Source organism: Alternaria postmessia (assembly GCF_024291825.1).
Source record: "Alternaria postmessia strain BMP 2775 chromosome Unknown scaffold_97, whole genome shotgun sequence".
In the NCBI taxonomy this organism is placed as follows: Eukaryota; Fungi; Ascomycota; class Dothideomycetes; order Pleosporales; family Pleosporaceae; genus Alternaria; species Alternaria postmessia.
In genome coordinates this window covers 10,082-32,608 of record NW_026260170.1, presented here as the reverse complement: position 1 = coordinate 32,608, position 22,527 = coordinate 10,082, and the positions used below count along the sequence as shown (strand labels likewise).

Below are 22,527 nucleotides of genomic sequence, written 5' to 3'. Positions count from 1 at the left end.
ATCATCATGAATGCAGGCTAACATTTGACTTTGGCAGCATGTGTAGTCCAGAGTGTAAAGTCAAGCTAGAGCAGCTGCGGGGAAGTGCCATGTTATACCAAAGTGAAATTACGATGGACAAACTGGTCTCGTATCCCGGGTTACGAGATGAAAGTCACATCGCAATTTGCCCAATTTTGCTACACTAACAGGCAGCCTACACAGCCCATTTGACAGCGCATTAATGAAGGTAGCCTTCGGGCCAACCCGTCGAGTCCTCCACAGGATCGGTCTGTCTGATTGCAAACTTGGGTCGGCCAATCACATGCCATGGTCTACGAAAAGGCTGTAACGTGTTATTTTACTGCTACACAGGCTCTTCCCATGGAGTGAAACTGTCGCGGGGTGATTACGGAAAACACTTTGGGCAGCAGCATGAGTCTTGAGGTATAAGGGAGTATGTGCTTATGTGCTACTAGCGCAGTAGTATGGTAGAGGTGAAGCTGGAAAAGGAAATAGCAATGCGATAAGATCGTCGATTATGCATGATGTGGTGTGGTGTGAGTAGTGTCTGCGACCGGTTACAAGCTACAAGGTTGTGCCAAGAACACATGGACGGGCGAGTAAGAAAGGCATGAGCTGACAGATTGACAGACTGACAAAGCATGCGGCGACGATGATTATGTCAGGCTCACGATTGAAATTTTGTTATGATTTGCTGTAGTCGATGACGTGCGGCTCTCCGACGCGTGATCGCACCGTTGCGGGAAAATCGAAGGCCAAGCTCTAGACTTTATGGCCTGACTTATAGCCTTGCAAGGCTTTTTTTTTCGCAGCCCTCGGACGAGCAGCGGGTCGTGTGCTAGACCGGCAAGGCTTGCGATGCTCGGGATGTGGCAGCGATCAGCATCGTGTTCCCCTGACTTGAGGCCCGCTTGGGCGTGGTGCGGAACGGGCAGATGGGGCTGCTCATTTCGTCGGGCCAACCAAAGGCCGCCTGTCGTTTCGCGCAGCAGAGGTGCGAGAGAGCGAGAAGGACAAGGGATCCTCAATTCCCCCTTGCCTTGCCAACGGCGCTGATAAGTCGAGTTGCAAGCTCCAAGGCTTTTCTTCTCCTGCACCTACATCTTGTCGTTCATTACCGCCCGTCAATCTCCATCTCTACGTCACGACAGACGGTGGCTTGGAAGCTTGGTGCTTGGTGCTTCGTAGCAAACGGCCGCGCCACTCAGGAACACGAAAAGCGTTGCGACGACCCAAGCATTCACGCTACACCGGCTTGACGAGCATCATATCAGCATCATCATCCTCGTCTTGCCCCGGGCTCCTGCTACTGTTTGCACATCACGTACGTCTTCCCGCTGCACCTTCCGCCCAATCCCGTTCCTTGGAGCTTGCTTGACCACCAAGCACGCTATCCGGCACTGCCGCCCCGGTCTTTGTCCACCGAAGACCGAGTGCATGAGCGCATCAGCACCCATAAGACTCAACCACACTTCCTCTCTTCTCCCAGCCCATGCACAGCCGTTGCTCGCCGACACCCTGCCAATCCTCCCTTGGAGTCGCCTGCTGATCCCTTTCTCGTCTAGCGTTTCCCACGGCCGACACTCGTGCATTCTTCACCGCCAGCAGCGACTCGACGTGACTGCGACGACTCGCTCACGACTCCTTCAATCCCCGTAATTTAATACCCACAGCGCCATTGGGGTGTCCCATTGCTGCAATGCCTGTTCGAAGCATCAACCCGTTCGCATCCACCGCCCCTGCTCCCCCCCTCGATCCTTCTAGCGAGAAGCGCGACTCTGCGCGTCGAGCATCCTTCGCAAAGGGCAACAAGTTCACATCGCTCTTCGGCGGCTCGCCCAGATCAAAGACGGACGCTGCTGTCCTGCGTGAAGCCTTTGTCGCCCAGCAACAGGCCCTTCTCAACAACCCCTCGCCCTCGCAAATCTCCCTCCCGACCATCAACCTGACCACGGCCACTGGCGAGAAGATGCCCACCGAGCCCAAGACGCTCTTCCAGCCGCCTTCGCCAGAAGAGCAGCGCCGCCTTGCCCGCGCCCACGCACAGTTCGGTCCCCTCGGCTCTCAGAAGCACCGCTACCTGAGCAAGTTCGAGGGCGAGTTCGGCGACCCCATCGAGGACGAGCCGCCATATTATTTCCTTTTCACTACATACATCAGCTACTTAATCCTAATAGTATTCGGACATGTTCGCGACTTCTTCGGCAAGCGCTTCAGGAAGCAACACTACAGCCATTTGCAGGAGAAGGACGGATATGCGCCCCTCAACAGCGACTTTGACAACTTCTACACACGGCGGTTGAAGATGCGCATCAACGACTGCTTCTCCCGACCGACGACTGGCGTCCCGGGACGCTTCATCACCGTGCTTGATCGCAAGTCAGACGACGGAAACAACACTTTCAAGATGCTCGGCACCACGACTGAAACCCTCAACATGAGCTCCTACAACTACCTCGGATTCGCTCAATCAGAAGGCCCCTGTGCCGACGCCGCCGAAGCCACCATCCGCAAATACGGTATTTCCATGGCCAGCCCCCGTTCCGACAGCGGTACCTCGGACCTCACTGTCGAAGTCGAGGACCTCATCGCCAAGTTCGTCGGCAAGCCCGCCTCCATGGTCTTCTCAATGGGTTTCGTTACCAACGCCACCACCTTCCCCACCATTGTCGGAAAGGGCTGCCTCATGATCTCCGACGAGCTCAACCACTCCTCCATCCGCTTCGGTGCCCGTCTCTCCGGCGCCATGGTCACCATGTTCAAGCACAACGACATGCGCGATCTGGAACGCAAGCTCCGCGAAGCCATCTCCCAAGGCCAACCCCGCACTCACCGTCCCTGGAAGAAGATTCTCGTTGCTGTTGAGGGCCTGTACTCTATGGAAGGCACCATGTGCAATCTCCCTGGCATCATCTCCCTAAAGCACAAGTACAAGTTCAACCTCTTCGTCGACGAAGCGCACTCTGTTGGTGGTGTCGGTCCCCGCGGACGTGGTGTATGCGATTACTTCGGCATTGACCCATCGGAAGTCGATATCCTCATGGGTACCCTGACAAAATCTTTCGGCGCAAACGGTGGTTACATCGCCGCTGAGAAGCCCATCATCGATAAACTGCGTACTTCCAATGCCGCTATGCTGTTTGCGGAATCGCCTGCTCCTCCCGTGCTCATGCAAATCTCCTCGGCCCTTCGCATCATCGACGGATCCATTGTACCCGGCCAGGGCGAGGAGCGACTCCAGCGCCTATGCTTCAATTCGAGGTATCTGCGCCTCGGCTTGAAGCGTCTCGGTTTCATCGTCTACGGCCACGACGACAGTCCCATTATCCCCGTTATGCTGTACAACCCAGCCAAGATGCCTGCCTTTTCTCACGAGATGCTCAAGCGCAAGATCTCGGTCGTGGTAGTCGGATACCCGGCTACGCCGCTTGTCAGCTCGAGAGCGAGGTTCTGTGTCTCGGCTGCGCATACAAAGGATGATTTGGACAGGATGCTGACGGCGTGCGATCAGGTGGGTGAGCTGCTGCAACTCAAGTTTTCGAGTGGTGTGGCGGGTGGATTGGAGCCTGAGGAGGTGGGCAATGGTATGGTGGTTGAGAAGAAGAAGGGTGAGAAGGAGGAGGTTAAGGCGCCGAGGTGGAAGATTGAAGATGTGCTCAAGAGGACTGTTGATGACGTGCAAGGGCAGTTGAGGTAGAAGGGGTTGTTGTTTGACAACCTTTTTTATCTTGTTACTGTTCCCTTGTTTTCTTGTCTCGTCATGTCTTTGTAGCATTCCCTTTTTTTCTGGAGCATTTTGGCGCCGGCATCTTCGTCTTCTTCTTCTCTGTTACGATGTATCATATTCAATACCCTCGCTGTTTGTCCCTTTTTTAAACACTTATAAACTTTTTTAACGCTGTTGAGATGTCCTGCTTTTGTTTTCCACGTGATTGGCTTCTGATCTTGTCGTCCTGCATCTGCTTGCGGGTCGTTGATGTTATTCAAGGCTGATAATGAATTGGGTTGTTGATGTTATTCGGTGGGGCGTCAAGTGTGGTTTTATTGGTGTTGGTGAAGCAGATGTGATATCAAAGTTCATGAGGTGTCGAAACACGTGGTCGAGTGTCTCTTGTCAAGTTGGATTATACGTGGGATTTAGAGTGCAGTAGGTGGTAATTGTAATACTATGATGAAGAGATGAGATGCAGTCGGGTAACTTCAGATAGATCGGCTATATAGTGTCAACGTCAACGTCGACGTTGAGCGCCAGGGTTTAATGGCTTCGGTTGCAATCAATGAAGTTTCCAAATGAGTATATATACAGCTGCATACAATGAAGCTAAGTAAGTGTTTAGGAACACACTTCTACTGCGATACAATACAGTGTAACTCAACAGCGTTGTACCTGCGTCTCATCACTAGCACATCCATCATATCAATATAGTGTCAACGTGTTGCTCAAAAGACTGGCTCTCCTTCTTTCATGTCGGTCATGAAAGCATCTCCTTACTTAGCGGTACAGTTCAACCAGCGCTTGAGCAACGCGAACGCGAACACGAACACGAGTTGAGAATGCTATGTTAGATTCGCTGCCGCCTGAATTGATCCATCGAACAATCATTTGAGCAAAGACCGGAAATACTAAGTATGGATCAGTGCTGTCTCCGCTTCTCCAGGTGTGTGTGACTTACGCGCAGTCGATCAAGACTATGTTCCGATTCTACATGTGGTTCAGTCGATAGCAACAGCGCCGCAAGCTCCCTTTTTCGCTGCTGCGTTTCTATGACCCTCTACTTGGCATTAGCGAATAGCCTCGACTACTTCAATACCGCTCACGTACCTCTTCGAAAGTATCGGCCATGACAAAACGTATCGTGGTCACCTCTTTGGTCTGACCCATACGGTGCACGCGCGCCAGCGCCTGCTCTTCAACCGTAGGATTCCATTGAGGCTCCATGATGTAGGCCCGTGTTGCAGCAGTGATATTTAGTCCGACCGCAGCACATGAAATGGTCATGAGGATGACGGAGATGTTTGGATTTCGACGAAAGTTGTTCAATGCTACAGACCGATTGGTAGGCGTCGTGTTACCATCGTAGCGTGTAAAAGTTATTGAAGCCCGCGATAACCCCTTCTCGATGAGGTCCAGCGTTGACGACCAAAATGTGAAGACGATGCTACAAGATGAGTCAGCATGCGATGTGATCGAAGGTCGATCTGGTGCTGCAAGCCGGTTCAGGATGGTTGATAGAAGAACTAACCTTTTAGTTCCTGGCGTTTGTTTGAGCAGATCATCGACGAGTGCGTTGACCTTGGTGGGTAAGACTTCTTCTGAGTCAGAAGGCCACTCGACAGGAGATGAGGCTCCCGAATCCATCGTCCCAGGCGCATGTGTGACAAGAGCAACAGGACATTGACGCACACAGCTACAGCGAGTCGATGGGTTCCGCTCCATGCAACTCTCACAGGCGATGCTGAAGCAGGAGAATAGCCAAAGTCTGGTTGCGTAGAGGTTTGTACCGAAGCTGTTGTCGTATCTTGTACCATCCTGTATCTCGCCGCAACTTTTGCAACATATGCCATTCGTCGCTGTAAGAGCGTTCAAAGCTCTCTGAGCTACACGTGTATTCCAAGTGTTGTTTTCGGCAAATGAAACTGGCTTTGGTGGTTTGCGATAGATGCCGAGATCGCAGATCAGACGAAGCTCGTTGATCTGTTGAATGATACTAGTGACATTGAACGCCGTGTTGGTGTTTGCACCTAGTACCGCATCGATCGATCTCGCAACGTTGTTCTCTGCTGTTGCGTAATGCTGTCGCTCTTCTTCGCTAAGCTGCAATGTATGTCTCAGGTCGGTCCTTTCTGGCAACTGAACAGATCCCTTGCTGCGCCGCAGGAGAATACACTGGAGAAGCCGCTTCAGCCGAGAGATAGCAGTGTTGTTATCACCGGCCTTCCAGGGGTCGATAATGTCTTTGTTGAATGTCTCTCGATCGTCATATGGATGAACGCGTAGAAATTGGCATAACGTCGCAACGTCTCCGAGCCTATTTTGCAGCGGCGTGCCAGTCACAGCCCAACGCGCCTGAGCCTCAAGACTACATATAGCTTTGCATGTATTGCTTTGGTGGTTGCTGATGTAGTGTGCTGCATTTCTTAGTGGCGATCCACGTAGCCTTCTTGGGCGCTTCTCTACGTACCTTCATCTAGAATGATGCGCCGCCAATTGATGGAGAAAAGAGGTGACGATGCTGAAGACGAATGTTCTCTCCACTCAGTTTCCACTGTTTGATAAGTTGTCAAGACCAAACGGTGGGATTGAGCTTCCTCGATAGTCGTGATCCGGCTGAGACCATGATGTCGTCTTATTCTCAGCAAAGTCACATCGCATGAATGTCTAAAAGATCAGCCATTTGGTCGTTCTCGCTGCAATTCGACTCACTGTTGTAGTTGTTCTTCCCACGTTTGCAAGACTTCTGCTGTTAGTATGCTTGAAATGAACACGTATCTTGCGATGACTTACGAGATGGTGGGACAATAAGTAACGTCGTATCGACATCGCGATGACTTGTGAAAGTTGGTCTGGTAAAAATCTCCCCCTCGTTCAACGAGTCAATGCCATGTGCGAGTAACGCAATCATGCTGAGAGACTTCCCTAGCCCCATCGTATCCGCCAGTATGCCACCCTTGAAGGAACGCGGCTGGTCTGTTTGCACATCACCAGTGATATTGTTGCGATAGCTGTTTGCTTACTGTCAGCCAAATCATGCTGTACGGGCGACTGTTCTTACAAAGCAGATGTGCTGCGTGTGAGCTTTGTCCACACATCGCAAGCTCCATCTTCGAGAGCCCATCCCATCTCCCGCTTGACCATGAAGAACAAGGCCTGCCGCTGATGCCTGATCTGAGTCAACAGGATGCGTCGTACGATGCGACTTCATAACTTACAGCAACAGTTTGGTCTTCAACCAGCGGGGTGTTTCCACTTCACCTAGTGTTCTTGGGGCACTGAGAACATCCAGTGCATCTGAAATATGTAGATTTGTCACGACCACGTCAGTACTGGACCTCTGTAGCTCGAAAGTTGTACAGCAAACGCCCTGGTCCGAGGAAATACGGTGAGGGTTGCAGTATAGTACGTCTCGATCACAACCCAGGGGATCCTGCAAATAGATCTCAGAGTCCTGACAGAAAGCACCTATATCCTCGGAAAGCCATTTGGGGCCATACAGGATAGCTGATATTGATGGTACACTCCCTCGCTGATGAGGACGCTTTACGCGTGTCAGCATTAGCTGCAACTCAACCAGAGGATCTTCACAGATAACACAAAGTATTTCTGCGCTTCTGTCGTCGAAGCGCCCGATACAAGCCTCTTTATAGATTAATTGGTTGGGTGGTGAAAAGCCCATGGATACGCAGCCAGTAAGAGAATCTGAGACGTGAGATGATTGTACCTCGGCATGCAAATCCTTGATCTATCTCAAAGTCAGCGATAGAGAACACCAGAGATTGAGATTTGACTTACCATACCAAAGCATACGGGCATGGCCTCTTCGCCACTGATAACAGCGACATCTGGTGGGGATGCGCCTACAACTCCTGGATCGGATATCGCTGGTGGGGACTTGCTGGGCTGCGCATCTTGACAAAGCAAGTGCTCATGATTTACCGAGTAACTTGGTAACGATACCTCTGTGGTGCGTGCCAATGTTTGCGGTGAAGCTGATGCATGCAAAGAAGTGCACTGGTATTGCCAACTGAATGAGACATCGTTAAGTCCAACGGTTACTTCTCTCGAATTGTCGAATTTTTCATATTGGGTTGAGACGCCGTTTGCTACTAATGCTGAAGTTCCCCAGGTCTCGATTGAGCTACATCCATATGGATTATGACGACGCTGGCAGCCTTCAATTTCGGAGATGAACGATTCGTTACTGAGTCGACGCCGTTTGAAAGCTCGTTGTTCGAATTCGTCGTGAGACATGATGTCCCACCTAGGCTGGTGGGCTGTGCTATCGTGGTACGGCAGCAATACTCAACCCAGGCACTGCTGTTGTGTATTTGACCGGGTACGATGCAGCCGGCCGGATTCGAATCGAGATGTGCTCATCACGCGACAAGAAAGATAGTGAAGCGGGAATACGACAAAAATTCTACATGGATGCGGAGAGCAAATGTTGTCGCGACGAGGAAGGCTGAGTGTGGCCATTGTGGCGGCTGTGCTGGCAGCTGCAGCACGCATTAGCTGCGCGTCATGCGCAGCGGCTCTGCCTCGCGAGTCGCCGGGAGGTGCGCCTGATATGTGCTGAGATGCGCGGACATCTCCCATCAGCGTACTCCTTTATTGTAACGTTGACCACCATCCCTCGCTTCATCGGCACTGTGTTCACGCGTCGCGATCGATGGCCGGAACGCGTTTGTGCGGGGCCCCGAAACCTAGCCTGCCCACCGCCTCGAAGCCTACCACACTCACGCCCCAGGCGCGAAGAACCTTCCAAGAGAGTTTCGATAGCTTCGAAAAGACGGTACAGCGATACTCACGCACTGATGATCGTGAGTTCAGCAACACCACACTGCGCGATGTTCGCGATGCTGCGAAAGAGGTTGAGCGTCAGCTTGCTGCGCGACAGTGCATGCGGAACATGAAGCGCTTGGAGCCGTTTCTGAATGGCCTTGAAGCGTACTCCAAAGTTATCGAGGTGCTATGCAACGGCACCCCGTTCTTAAGCTGGATATGGGTGAGTTGGGACATCAAACTCTCCAGCAAAGATTGTGTTGACATTCATTTCCTGAAGGCACCGATCAAATTGATGATGCAGGTCAGAGCCCTTCGGCGCCCACGTTCGCAATGTCACTCACAAGGTCTAGCTCGCTACGGACCACATCGGCGCTTTTGAGAAGCTTTTAGCAGCCTACAGTCAGATCGCAGCGATGCTACCTCGATTCGATCGGCTAGGAACCGCTTTGCAAGATAAGCCTGACTTTCAGCAAGCACTTGCAGTCGTCTACAGTGATATCTTAACGTTCCACGAGCATGCATACAAACTGTTTAGACGTAACGGTAATCTCCCCTATTCATAGTGCATGCGGTTTCCGCTTCTGACTAGCTTTAGGCTGGATGTGTTTCTTCAAATCGTCCTGGGGCCAATTCGGAAGCAGGTTCAACTGCATCCTGGATAGTCTCGCAAAGCACGCCACGTTGATTGACCAAGAGGCAAATGCATACCTCGTCTCGGACGCCATGCAATGGCGTAGAGAAGCACTCCAAGCCGTAGCAAAGACTGAGAAGGACCGGTCAACATCACAGCTTACAGCAGCACTTGCTTGGTTGGGCCTCGAGACCGTTCCTCATTGCGGTCAGGCTTACCAAGACAATTTGCTTCACAGACTCATCAATGACTGCTGCGACGGTACAACTGACTGGATTCTGAAACACCGAAGTATGAGGCAGTGGCTTCAACATGGACGGGGTGGACCGATTTTATGGCTGAAAGGCAAGCCTGGGTCTGGTCAGTTGCCTCAAGAAACTTGAGTATATTCGTTGAAGCGAAGTTAACAAGAAGTCAAGGCAAAAGCACTCTTTGCGCGAAGATAGTGCAATTCCTCCGTGCACCTCGACAGTCGACAGTTTTGTTCTGCTTTTACAGCTACGTCGTCAGCAGCACATACCCTGACCCCGTGGTTTTTATCCTCGCTACCTTAGTTTCCCAAATCCTTCGGCAACACTCTGACCTTGCTACTTATGTGTACGAGGAGTTCGTCGCCGAGGGCCGTCCACTCTCTATTCGAAGTCTCCAAGAGATTCTTTCCAACTTGGTCCCACAGCTGGTGATGCCACGAATTCTGATTGATGGCATCGATGAGTGCATCAGATACGATGTACATGGAAAACCATGCGATCTCACCCCCGTCAAGGACGTCCTTGTTTCAATATTACAGCTCGAGAACCCAATGCAGGCTTGTGCGCCGACAAAGATCCTTATTGTCAGTCGAGACATCCTGGAGTTGGTTGGGAAGTTGTCAAAAAGGCCAACAGTAGCACTAGACCAAGAAAGCGATGCGCTGACAGCCGATATCACACGATACGCTACCAAGTGCCTAGAAACCATCCGGGATAGGTTTGCGAACCCTGCTGGTGTCGACAACGTTCTCGATGATGTGAAAAGAAACGTGGTGGTAAAATCCCAGGGTATGTCTGCTTCTCTATCCTTTGTGAATGGCAATGTGTGGACGAATGTGTTGCACCGGATAGTCCGGGCAGAGTGCGAAGAGATCATATGATACGTACCTGAATTTCGGGTGATGTGCTGACTATCCCCAGGAATGTTCCTCTGGGTGCGGCTAGTGTTAGCACAACTAGAGTTTGACGCATACAATCTTGATGACTTGGAAAACGCAGTGGCCAACATGCCACATAGCTTACATGACTTGTGAGTAGTTCACAGGTCTTCCATCGAGGCCTCATACTGATCATGCGCAGCTACTCTCGCATTGTACACAGAATCATGCTTTACCCGATTCAATCGCGAGAGCGGACCACCAACATACTGAAGTGGATGCTCTGCTCGAGACGGCCACTGAGGGTCATAGAACTTCAGGATGCCATCGTATTTGCCTCGGGAGCCGTCTCGTTATCGGAGAGATCAAAACTCCCACCAAACATCGTGGACCTCTGCAAACCCCTGATACAGACGGATGATAATGGGCAGATCTCTTTCGTCCATTTCACTGTCCAAGAGTGAGCTCTTTCATATGTTGCGGGGAGAATTAGCTGACAGCATGAAGGTACCTCACGAAAAGTAACTTCATTTCGCTACGGGATGCGGAGAGCTGTACTACCATCACTTGTTTGAACTACCTTACTTTCAGCCTCAACCTTTCCAGTTCTAACATCCCGACTACGCAAAAAGCAGTCGATGTTGGTAGATGTTTCTACTCTCTTCAGCCATATATTCAAGAGCATTGGCTTGACCATCTTCTTGCCTTCGCAGCAGAAGTCTCACATTCCACAGACAGGCAATTGGAAGCTTTCTTGGCGACCTTCTTCTTCATCTATTCCCACCAGTATACACGATATCTAGATCCGACAGATGAATTACAAGTAGACATTCTCGCCGCGCAGACTCTAGAACCTCGTTTGCAATACCTTGAGCGCTATGAACATGAGTACAAAGTTCTTTGTGCTTATGTCGTATACCGCCATGCCAAACAAATGCACTTCGAAAATCCTGCTGACTACCGTAAGCTCTTTTTGTATTGCGACTGACGGATGGCTAACGTGTGTACGTTAGGAGAACCTCTGGATCCTACGCCTCTCAGCGTCGTTCAGCATGAATACGCTACGCAAATCGATTATCTGCTCTCAGCAGTAACGGTTCCTGGGCTCACACGAGAACAACTCAGTATATTTAAGACATTCAATCGTTCATACGCTTTCGTATGTCGCTTTCCTGGGTGTACAGGCATGTTGGCAGGGTTTCCAACTCATGATCTTCGTACGCAACACGAAACAACGCACAAGCCGGCTCTATTGTGCACGCACTCGGGCTGCAAATATAACCTCCCTTTCGCCTCTCAACAGAATTTGAGAAAACACATCCGAGACTTCCACGACTCGCGGCCAAAAGTCGTGTCAAAGAGTATCAGGCGTCGGAAAGCAACGCTTTTACGAGGAACAAGCGGCCATGTGCCAACACCAAGTCCTCTAGGTAGCCTTGATGCGCACCCTGAAGCTCAACGTCGGACGGAAAGTCCTCCGAAGACATTGCAACAGAACCGGGCCGCCGCAGGAATCCATCATTTCATCCAGCACTATCTTGTCCAGCAGCAGCAGGGCAAGATTCCAGCTGGCTGGCAGAAGGGCACACCGCCAGAAGAGCGCGGTCGGCTGGGCTTTCAGTTCTTCACTCAGTACCGTCTGCTGAAGCCTGAGATCGCCGAAGTCGAGTCCATGCGCGCCGCCCTCCAGTACGAGACACAGGTAAGTAATGATGGTACTGTATGGATGTGCGATACATACTGATCTCGTGCCTCCACCTCCATAGACCTTTGTGTCTTCAAAAACAAAGGACAAATACGTCTCAAACATCAAACAAAAGCTCATCATCATGACGACAGCACGGCAGCAACAATTGCAGCAACGAGTGCAGCAACCAGCACAGCAACCAGCACCTTCACTATCGGCGATACGGGCACTGCTGCAAGCAGCGCAGGGGACAGAACAATATCCCATCTCTAGAGGAGCTCCGAGCCCAAGTTCGCGGTCATCTAGTCCTGCAAGTGTCCACACGCCTGAGAGTGTTTCCACGACGCTGCCACTCAGAAAACCACTCCATGCGCCATGGTGGAGTGAACAAATTCGCCTCAGGGTCTACGAGCGTAAAACAAATGACTGGCTTGATAAAGGCACTGGCATCTGCCATGGAGTAATAGATTCGAAAGAAGATGTGTTTATCGTGGTTACGGGTGAGACGCGCGAACATCTACTCCAGATGGAAGTCTCCAAAGATGACCGGTATGAGAAACAGCGGGATACACTCATTTTATGGACCGATAAAGCTGGCAACGTCATGGCTTTGAGCTTTGAAAAGCCAGAAAAATGCGCTAAAATTTGGGACCTTGTGACCGAAGCGCAAAGACGCCTTCAGGATGGAGTACCACTTCGTTGATGAAGACGAACGGCTAGGTGTCAATGATTTTGTTACAAGGATGCCTCGATACGAGCTTTCCATCCTAGTAGATTCTCGCATGCAATTGTTGCTACTATTCACTGCAAAATCATGAACGGCGAAAAAAGGAACGTTAAGGGCTTATTATGAGCTGACTTTGTTTTACTTGCACAACGTACGTGGTGATTGGAGTCCTTTCGAGCATGGTCCTGTGTCATGATCCGCAGGGTAGAAGACGTAACGGAATGGGCTCGGCGCCAGCGTAGCCCAGATGTAACATGGCAGTAAGCTTATATTTCAAGCGAACAAGCAAGAAAGCGTCAGCTCCTTAGATCATTCAGGTCAGCGCGACCTAGGCGCACCGCGACCGCTGCGGCGGCCACTTCGTTCGATGATTAAGCATGGCAAAAAGGCTAGGTAAAGTGATATGATACGAGTCTAGTATCTCACCGTGCTACAAAACACTAGTCTTATTCAGCAATCTACCCTACCTATACTCCAACCATCACGATCAACAAACAAAATCCTTCCAAACAGCCGCCACCCTCTTATCATTCCTCGCCAAATCCTCACACGAGCTCGCAGGCTCTTTGCAGAACATATCCGCAGTGAAAGGATGCTCCGAGTACCAACACGTACACAGCTTGCTCAATCGATCTACATCGGTGATGGCGATGGGTGGGGGAAGAAGGCTATGACTCTCCACCCGCGACTTCTCGTTGAAAGAAGCTATACGCCAGTAGCTCGTGACATTATAGTCTGCGCATTCCAGTTCGCCTAAAGACGCGTAGTCTGTTATCCAGGGGCCGCTGCTTTCTCGATTGTCCGGGATGGTGTGGACGCCGTAGATTATATCGTTTAGTTTGAGAGAGCCGCCTTTTCTTTTGGTGGAGTCGGTATCGCACTTTTCGTACGTTAGCAACGCTCGTACCTTTCGAAAAGCGAAGAGTGGTTAGTCTATTTCATCTCACTTACATGGCTGATTATATCTTTGTAGGTTAAAACACAGTGGTCAACGTTGGCGGATATGTCAGGCCCGTCGAACGGCCATTCGGCGCTTCGAGATTCGATGTAGGAAGCAGGATCACCAGTCACGGCGAAAACTAACTGCATACCAGGATTGATCTTCGTCAGTGTATATTGCCTGGTAAAGTTCTTCGTCCATAGCGCAGCGCGTACAGTTGATGGCAGGTCATTTCCTTCTTCGCGGTGAGCCACGATGTCTTCGCAGAAGGTCCTGGCGAAATCGAGAGCTTCGTATCCGTCAAAGTAGTTGGTTTCGGAATGTGAACTGGTAGTGTCGCCGAAACAGGTACGGTCGTACGTTGCATCGATGTTGATGAGCGAGTCTTGAAATGCCGGAGTGAACTCGCTCTCCCACCGAGCCAGTTCGCTGCTGTATGTCGAAGGATAGGTGTCTATATTTTTAAGGAAGGGAGTGTGGGATATGTCTGCTTTCCGATCGATGTCTAGAATGTTATCTGGATCGAAAGTCCCAGTGAAACTCTGTAATCGAGTTGCGTTGTAGTAGGTCTGAGAAAATGTAGGTTTACCGTAGAGGTCGTACACGACGGCTGGTGCATCGTTTGCTGCACCTTGGGGTACAGCAAATGCTTTCCATCCGTTCAGATAATCCTTCATCTCCGGTAGAAACGTGAAGTTACCCCTAATACGCGGCGCGACATACTTCGAAAGTGCATATAGAGCGTAGCTGTCAGCTACAAGGGTTAGGGCGGCGGAATTATCACAATGCCGAGCATTGAACATACCATTTACTGACGCCCAGTCATTGAAAGGATCGTTGAGACGAGCCAGTACCTTGGCACAATATATGCCGTAACATGCTGACCACGTTGTATCTCCAGCATTCTGCCGTAAGAGGACCCAGAGGTCCGAAATCGGCCGGTTGAGGCCTTCTGTTACCGGTAAGTAGCGGAAGAGCGAGCGGAGAAGGGTAGTGGCTGATTGGTTAGCACATATGTATCGCTGACCTTACTGAACGACTTGCCTTGGTTGTCATGGTAATACCCCAAATCGTATCGAGTGCCAAGATATGGACCATCGCTACTGACGCCCAGCTGAATGCGGTGGCCTAATGGTGGCAAAGTAAAGAAATCTTGACAAAACGTAAGTTTCGCTGAGAAGGTCTGGCTTTCATCACGTTTCACTGCTTGTCTTTCCGGTATCATATCCCCGGTACCTCCGTACATGAATGGATCACCGCATGCTGGATCTGTATCATCGATGTTGCATGAGGCCTCGATATCCCACGGGCCATGAGCAATTTGTTCGAATGCGCTACGGATTGAAGTCAGATTTTCCACTGCCCGGGGACCATATAATTCCCAGAACGCAGGATCATGTTCGTGATCTGTCGTGTCTTTAACAGTGTCTATAGCCATCTGTATAGCACCGTCGATCGCCCACGATATCATGTCTCTGAACTCGGGTCCGCATGAATCGTCATACCTCAAGCCAAGAGACAGGGGCTCTGAGGACGTCGGAGAAACCGCTTGTGAAGGAGCTTGAGAAGAGCCAGGGGAAGCGAATTGGGAGGAGGCCTGTGAGCTAGTTCGAGAGGCTGCGGAGGCCACTCGCGAGGAACTTTGGGCGGTGCTCTCTGGGATTAGAGAAATGATGAGCAAGATCGTAAGGATGGAGCTGGCGAATCGAGTCACAGACATGCTGAAGCTCTGGGCGTTCTTGATGGCACTGGAAATATGGAACGGTAAGTGGGAAAAGAGCAGTAGACGTGGGTGAGCTGTGTAGATTTACATTGATTGATCGGTGTCAGCGTAATGACATCTATAAAAGAGAAATTGTAAGATGGAGGGAAGGAAGCTGTAATGCAAGATCTTGTACTCAACGATGACTCTAAGATAAGACGTGGCAGGATACCTTCCGTCATATTGGAGTCATTTTGACTGGACAGAAATTTCAAGTGGCTGTTCCTCGCTTCAACGTTGATTCACAACACCCATCCGTCCCAAGTCGCGTAGATCTGCTTGAGACGGGCATGTTCATCCGGACCGGTAAAGATCGAATCGATTGCGCGCTCGCAAAGTGATCTGATGTCGTTACGGCTCAAGTCAAAGTGCTGCGCTGCAAGATAGTACTCTTGCGAGAGCGGACTGCAAAAAACGCCAACATCGTCAGTCTGCAATGCGTCAGTCATCACCAGGACGCTACACTTTCCGGAGCGGCACATACGCTCAGTGCGACCGGAACACTGGATTGCCGCCACATTCCAAAGTGATGGTCGGAGTAAGTACCCGTGATCATCTTAGCATGCACATTACAGCTGAGGCACAGCTCAACACCGATATCGTGCTGTTCAATAGTCTTTCGAAACTCTTCTTTGACATGTATAACGTGACCTATTCTGTCGGGCTGCCATGATAGAAGCGTCTGCAGCTCCAAGTCTGAAGACGAAGGCTCGCTCTCGGCAAAGTGCAGCGTGATCTTCAGTCCTGCAGCCTTTGCTCGCGCGAAGCTGTCGCCGAAAATGCGCACGTCACCTTTCGCTGGGTCGCCGCAGAGGTCAACACCGACGACTCCGGCAGACCGATGCTTGATGGCAAGATCAATCACCTCCTCTGCCTCGGCGACGGTGTTGCGGCGGTCGATGGACAATATGAGGAAAGCTCGCATCGTGTTGTTAGCATTGTCGTTGTGGGCCTTTAGTATATCCAAGATGGTCTTGACGTAATCTTCCTTGGTTACATTCTCTGCAGGAATTGTTCTTGGGGTTGTTCGAAGCTCAACATAGACGACACCGTCATTTTGGAAGTCTTGCAGCACAGCCTTGGTTGAATACCTGAGTCGATCAACCACAGCTCGCCTTAGACGTTTGGTCTACACGTACTGGACACTGGGCAAATCGCTGCAAAGGCGGTATATGTACGAGGAAAACAGCGGGAAGAACCTAACGTAGCTGTCAGACGTCTGCTAATGTCTTCCACGTTGGTGGGCCGGTGGTTTGAGACGACCAGCGGGATGCGACCAGTCACCATTTGTCAGGAGAATATTGGCTACGACCTCGCTTCCAGGGTAAAGTGCTGGATCGTCTTCCCCAACGGCACGCCGGTGTTACAGGGACAATTCCGGCAAACAGGCAAGGCAGATCAAATTAAGCTAGGCCTACGTTTTGATATCATAGTCGACCTTTCCCGTGGGAATAGCTACCAGAGGATCTTGCAGGTCGAAGGCAGGATGGCGCGCCTTCTTTGTCTGCCATATGTCGTGCAGGCACTGGCGACTGATGCTGCCGGTCAAGTGGGCATGAAGCTGAGTCGCGGGATTAGCAATGCAGCGAACGGAAGTCTGAGCGTCGCTTGGCGCTTTGACTCGGAACCAAGGAGGCTGGAGCAGTACCTCAATCTTAGGCAGTCCCTTGGTGAAGAGGGCGTCGACGGGCAGGCGTGCAGTTGCGCTGGGCTGTGCAGCCATGATGGAGGTGCACAGCGGTATTGGTGGCGTGGGCGACGGTTCTCGAAGCGATAATGGAACGATGAATAGACTTTTGGGCGGGCCAGGACATGAGGCATTCGCGGTATAGCGGCGGACGCGGGTCATTGGGGCTCCTCGCCGCTGATTCGTCCGTGGCTCGGCAGCCCCAAAGGAGGAGGTGCGCTGCAGGAGATTGCAGAACGCGCCTTCTTCGTCAGGAGGAGCAACGACAGCACTCGCCGGCGTCGCGTTCCATTGTGCAGACATTGACGTGGCCACGAAGCATGCCAGGCGTTTAGCATTCTATTCACATTGTAATATTCCAAAAGTATACGTCACGCGCTTTTCGTGTGTGTGTGTGTGCGTGTTGCATTCTCTGCCGGAGGAAGGCCCTTGATCTCCAGCGCTCGGCTAGACCAAGCTAAGCTCACCCCGGGCCGCTCCTGTACCTCACTCATCTCCAGAGCACTCGCAAGCAACCCTTCCATCCTCAAGCCCCCACGACCGTTTGCCTGCCGCTGTTCTCGTTGCGCAAGCAATTGCATCTGCTCTGCGCGCCTTTCTCGCCATTGCTGCTTGTCGGTCGCTTCTTCCGCCGTTTCCTCGTCCACCCGGCTGTCGCGCTCCCTAGGAGGCCCCTGGATTCGCCTGCCTCGCCGTCTCGCGCCTCTCGCGACCTACACCTTACCACCCGGTAGCACCTGGATACATGGCCGATATGAACCAAGAAACCATCCAGCAAAAGATCCAGCTCGCCCGACGCGACGCTGAGGCGCTCAAGGACAGGATAAAGCGCAAGAAGGATGAGCTGGCCGACACCACCCGTATGTTCTTTTTCCGCCGGGCTGGCACACCGCAACCACACCCCGTAGACGGCTAACACGATGCGCAGTTCGCGATGTCGCCAGAGACCGTGTCGAGGCTCTGCCGCGCCTCACCATGAAGACGAAGCGCACCCTCAAGGGCCATCTTGCCAAGATCTACGCCATGCACTGGTCGACCGACCGCAGACATCTCGTTTCCGCTTCGCAGGACGGAAAGCTCATCATCTGGGACGCTTACACGACAAACAAGGTCCACGCCATCCCCCTGCGCTCATCCTGGGTCATGACATGCGCATACTCGCCGTCTGGCAACTACGTGGCCTGCGGTGGTCTCGATAACATTTGCTCCATCTACAACCTGTCGGCTCGGGAAGGCCCAACACGCGTGGCGCGCGAGCTGTCTGGCCACTCGGGCTACCTCAGTTGCTGCAGATTCATCTCCGACAAGCGCATCCTCACATCGTCGGGTGACATGACCTGTGTGCTATGGGATCTCGAGACCGGCTCCAAGGTACACGAATTCGCCGACCATCTCGGCGACGTAATGAGCTTGAGCATCAACCCGCTTGACCACAACCAATTCGTCTCTGGTGCTTGCGACGCTTTCGCCAAGCTGTGGGACATCAGACAGCAGAAGTGCGTGCAGACCTTTGCCGCGCACGACTCCGACATCAATGCTATCCAATTCTTCCCCAACGGCAACGCCTTCGGTACCGGTTCCGACGACGCCTCTTGCCGTCTGTTCGACATCCGCGCCGACCGCGAGCTTGCGTCATACCAGGTACGCACAGTGACATCCTGGATACATCAGATATTTGGATTACTAATTTGTGCGACGACAGATTCCCGAGCCAGTTTGTGGTATTACATCCGTGGCCTTTTCCGTTTCCGGAAGACTGCTATTCGCAGGTTACGACGACTTTGAGTGCAAGGTAAGCATAGAGCGCCATGTCTACCTATTCCTCAAGCTAACAGTATACAGGTCTGGGACGTACTTCGCGGCGAACGCGTAGGCACATTGCAAGGACACGACAACCGTGTCAGCTGTCTCGGCGTCAGCAACGACGCGCTTAGTCTGTGCACTGGTTCATGGGACTCGATGGTACGTGGTGTTTTCCTCTCTCTGCTTCTGATCTATGTGGTGGATCTCCCCGCAAGAATCCTGGTGTTCATATTGGTGTTTGAAGACAATATGGATACACTCTACCGCGGCCTTTGTTTCTATCCTCCTACACTCCATTTCGCAGACGGCTAACTTGTCAATAGCTGCGCATCTGGGCATAAGTGCCGTCAGCCTTACTCTTACAACTACGACGCCATGTAACGACGCCAATCCGAACGTGTGCGCCCTATCACTCCCTATAATATTGGCAAACTACACCTACACCTACGACAGCGATCTCCCAACCTCCTGGCAATACCATACCCCTTGCTGCATCTCATCAGTCAGGAGAGAAATCGGAGCGCTGCCTCACACTTTTTAAAGAATATAATACTCACACCTCACACACGTTCTGTTGGATGTTGGAAAGGGACGGCATCGATGTGGCTACGGGTTGCGGTTGCCTACTGATGTCTCAGGCGCCCGGTCAAATGTCTTTATTTTGTTGCGGCTTTCCTTTCATACCACTTGATCTATTCCTCTTCTTGTGTCTTTCTATCCACGAAAGCTCTTGTTTTCTCTTTTTATATATCATGTCCGGGCTGGTGACGGGGAATGTAACTGCAGTAGCAAGCACGATATCTCACTTTCAAACCCGTGTCCCATTTCACATGTGTGCATGTGTTTCCTTTGCGTTGTTATATTTGCCTAAAAAGCAAACCGGTTTTCTTCTCTCTTGAACTTGCGGGATGGACATGGATGGGGGCGAAGGGGGGCGATGTTATGCAATATTGAGGCGAGGAAGCTTTACATGTGCATGTTGGATGGAAGACGGATAATGGCTTTTGGCGCTCTGCGGGGGATGGAGATTCTATGTGTACGATTTCGATGGGGACTGTGCGAGGATGAGATGGGGTATTGAAGGGTAGTCGGCGAGTTTCTCTCTATATCAATATAACCTTTTTTAAAGTTTAGGAAGCGGACAAGGTTGCTGTGGTGTGATGTTGTGACATGGTGTTTCTACGAATGATTTGGTCTGACGAGTGCTTCAACGGTCTTTGCCTGTGTGTGCGTTGAACGATCTCAGCAGGTGCTTTCACAATAGTGTCGGACGTTTACCAGACACGTCTTTTTTAAGTTTTGTGGACGAGAACGGCTTTTGCATGACATTATTGTGACGACTTGTTATTATCCTTTGTTTTCCTCTTTTCCACTAGGATTAGTCCCAAGGAACCTTGCAACGTCTCGAGCGTTTGAGCGCTGGCCAGGTCGGTTCCAGCAGACAAGGACGCCGTGTCCAGATCGGCTGAGAGAAGAAGGAAATACGCCTCAACGTTCCGGACTTGTAGACCTAGTTGTGACTGTCACTGTTGGGTGCGTCGTATGTTGATATATTTTGCGATGTGTTGAGTGGATGAGGGACGCGGGAAGGTGGCGAAGTCTCATGTCTGCTGTGGGTGTAAATTGAGTTGGTGTGGAGGTATGTGGTAATCATGCCTATTCACTCTGTGCACAGCTTTCACTCCGAATCTGGAACCTATTGTGGGACGAAGACGACCTAGATACACTTTGGACATCCCCGGCGCTCCGATCAGGTCATTCTGGCAAAGAAAGAATTACGCTCAACGTCCCGGAGTTCTAGGTCTTGTCGCGATCGTTCCAATCTCATGTGGCGCTTTGTGCAGTAACAATTGGTGTTGTCATTTTTGGCTCAGGTTAGGCGGGCGGTAGGAATGCCATCTCCACGTATATCTATTCAGTCCTTTCGAGCCTAACAAACCCAGCAAGCCAATGTAGAATGAGAACACGGGACTTCCTCTCAATGCTGCGCTTCTAGACCTCGTCGCAACCATCATGCCGCGCTCTCAGCGGTAACACTTTGTTCTGGCGAATCCAGCCCAGGTCCGCAGCATTCTGTGCGAGGCATTAACAGCACCAAGCTGATTATCTCTTCTGGGATATACGCCGTTCGCGAATCTAGTGGCGTGGGCATACCGTTATGCTATACTTGCCGGGATGCGCAAGACCAGGGATGACCTGGGGACATCAATGGGTCAACTCGGATGTCACTCCGAGAGCGTCGTGACAGGGCAGAGCAGAGCGGTGAAGGCACTGGCGCTTGGAGCTTGTTGTGATAACAGTGACGTGACCGTCTGTTAACGTTCATCGCGAGGCGGGTGAGGATCTTCGTTTGAGCCGAAGTGATGGCCGAGCACGCTTCTGCTTCATTTCAGGAGGTGCAGGAGCCATGTCCCACGGCTCGTATTTTGCAGCACGTGGCCATGCAAACGTCTATTCTCCAAAGGGGAGATTCAATGCTATTTGGTTGGCATTAACATGCCTCAGCTATTGCCATTCTATTTTGGAACGGAGATTCGATGAACTGGAGCATCGCCTCTCTGTGGGACTGTGGCATTAACGTGCCTCAGCTATGAGCGCCCCCAATCTTAGGCTGCAGTGCATGGCTGCTGGACCCTGAATTCGCAAAGCAAGCAATGGAAGCGCCTCAGCCGATGCAGGAGTCAATCGGAGAATAAAAAAAACACACATCATGATTAATGCTTCTAGAAGCGATCATGGAAGGAATCCTTCGCATACGATGTGACCGGGGGACTCTGATCAGGGATATGGCCGGGACGAGAATATCAAACAAGACCGAAAGCAAAGACGTCCCTCGGCCCCTTTAAACTCAGGTGTTGCATGACAACTGCTGCCTCGAGAAGATTGAAACAGCCAAAGCCAGTTGCATCGACCGATATGCGCAGTTACCGTGACGTGTAGCCTTAAAACACGCAAGGCGAGGACAGGGCAATTTGGTGCTGCGACATGTCAACGTATCGAACGAGGCGTGTAGCAAGATAGTTCGGCATGCTGTTTCATCAGTGGACAGGCTTGGGACGCCATGGGGCGCCACCCGCAGCGCCTCGATTGGGCGGTGTAGGACGGGCGAGCGTGTTTCGAAGTCGAGCATCCTGTTTCATGAGGCCGACATGCCTCTGCCCCATCGCCAATCGAACACGGATGCTAACCTATACCGGCATCGAGTGCATCACGAGTAGTACCGGTCAGCATCAGCCCTAAGCCCTAAAACAGGCACGACCAAGCGCATCCCTACCTACCGCACCGCATCGACCACGTTATCCACGTAACGCACGTTGTCGTCGTCGAGGCCTCCTCTCACCAATCTCCAGGCGCCCTCACCACGCACAGCCAATTGCGAGCCTGAAACCCACGAAAATAGCCCTGCAAGCCCACGCGCCAAGCCCTGCCCGCTAGTTGGATCCCATCATCCTAGACAGACCGACACGACACCGACCCCAAACCCGAACCACCGTGAACCTTGCAACGCAACTACTCCCTTTCCTTTTTTGCACCCTACCCAACGCGTCACCGGACACAGACGCCTTTACAGCTGACACTCCCCTTCTCCACACATACGAACCTATATCAGCCGGGCATCCCATCGTCGGGTCCCGCTTCTTTTTTCTCTTTCGTC

General features: G+C 51.6%; 7 protein-coding genes across 7 annotated transcripts; 4 read left to right on the top strand and 3 right to left on the bottom strand.

The window, feature by feature from the left end:
- Nucleotides 1–1,702: 1,702 nt before the first annotated feature.
- LCB2 (serine palmitoyltransferase component) lies at nucleotides 1,703–3,700 on the top strand (the record flags this gene model as incomplete). The annotated part of the gene is made up of 1 exon (XM_051735889.1): nucleotides 1,703–3,700. One exon carries the CDS (start codon nucleotides 1,703–1,705, stop codon nucleotides 3,698–3,700), a length of 1,998 nt encoding a protein of 665 aa, XP_051584337.1.
- Nucleotides 3,701–4,602: 902 nt separating this feature from the next.
- Nucleotides 4,603–4,942, bottom strand: J4E82_009665 (uncharacterized protein; the record flags this gene model as incomplete). Its single annotated transcript, XM_051735888.1, has 3 exons — nucleotides 4,603–4,626; nucleotides 4,677–4,775; nucleotides 4,826–4,942. The coding sequence occupies 3 exons, from the start codon at nucleotides 4,940–4,942 to the stop codon at nucleotides 4,603–4,605; spliced, it is 240 nt and encodes a 79-aa protein (XP_051584336.1).
- Nucleotides 4,943–8,390: 3,448 nt separating this feature from the next.
- Nucleotides 8,391–10,269, top strand: J4E82_009664 (uncharacterized protein; the record flags this gene model as incomplete). The annotated part of the gene is made up of 4 exons (XM_051735887.1): nucleotides 8,391–8,807; nucleotides 8,857–9,049; nucleotides 9,102–9,398; nucleotides 9,692–10,269. The coding sequence occupies 4 exons, from the start codon at nucleotides 8,391–8,393 to the stop codon at nucleotides 10,267–10,269; spliced, it is 1,485 nt and encodes a 494-aa protein (XP_051584335.1).
- A 224-nt stretch (nucleotides 10,270–10,493) lies between these two features.
- J4E82_009663 (uncharacterized protein) lies at nucleotides 10,494–12,656 on the top strand (the record flags this gene model as incomplete). Its single annotated transcript, XM_051735886.1, has 3 exons — nucleotides 10,494–10,726; nucleotides 11,740–11,968; nucleotides 12,033–12,656. 3 exons carry the CDS (start codon nucleotides 10,494–10,496, stop codon nucleotides 12,654–12,656), a joined length of 1,086 nt encoding a protein of 361 aa, XP_051584334.1.
- Nucleotides 12,657–13,613: 957 nt separating this feature from the next.
- Nucleotides 13,614–14,428, bottom strand: J4E82_009662 (uncharacterized protein; the record flags this gene model as incomplete). The annotated part of the gene is made up of 2 exons (XM_051735885.1): nucleotides 13,614–14,374; nucleotides 14,422–14,428. The coding sequence occupies 2 exons, from the start codon at nucleotides 14,426–14,428 to the stop codon at nucleotides 13,614–13,616; spliced, it is 768 nt and encodes a 255-aa protein (XP_051584333.1).
- A 1,196-nt stretch (nucleotides 14,429–15,624) lies between these two features.
- J4E82_009661 (uncharacterized protein) lies at nucleotides 15,625–17,105 on the bottom strand (the record flags this gene model as incomplete). The annotated part of the gene is made up of 4 exons (XM_051735884.1): nucleotides 15,625–15,753; nucleotides 15,867–16,473; nucleotides 16,522–16,581; nucleotides 16,801–17,105. The coding sequence occupies 4 exons, from the start codon at nucleotides 17,103–17,105 to the stop codon at nucleotides 15,625–15,627; spliced, it is 1,101 nt and encodes a 366-aa protein (XP_051584332.1).
- A 709-nt stretch (nucleotides 17,106–17,814) lies between these two features.
- Nucleotides 17,815–19,184, top strand: GB1 (Guanine nucleotide-binding protein subunit beta; the record flags this gene model as incomplete). The annotated part of the gene is made up of 4 exons (XM_051735883.1): nucleotides 17,815–17,929; nucleotides 17,998–18,710; nucleotides 18,772–18,861; nucleotides 18,912–19,184. 4 exons carry the CDS (start codon nucleotides 17,815–17,817, stop codon nucleotides 19,182–19,184), a joined length of 1,191 nt encoding a protein of 396 aa, XP_051584331.1.
- Nucleotides 19,185–22,527: the final 3,343 nt, after the last annotated feature.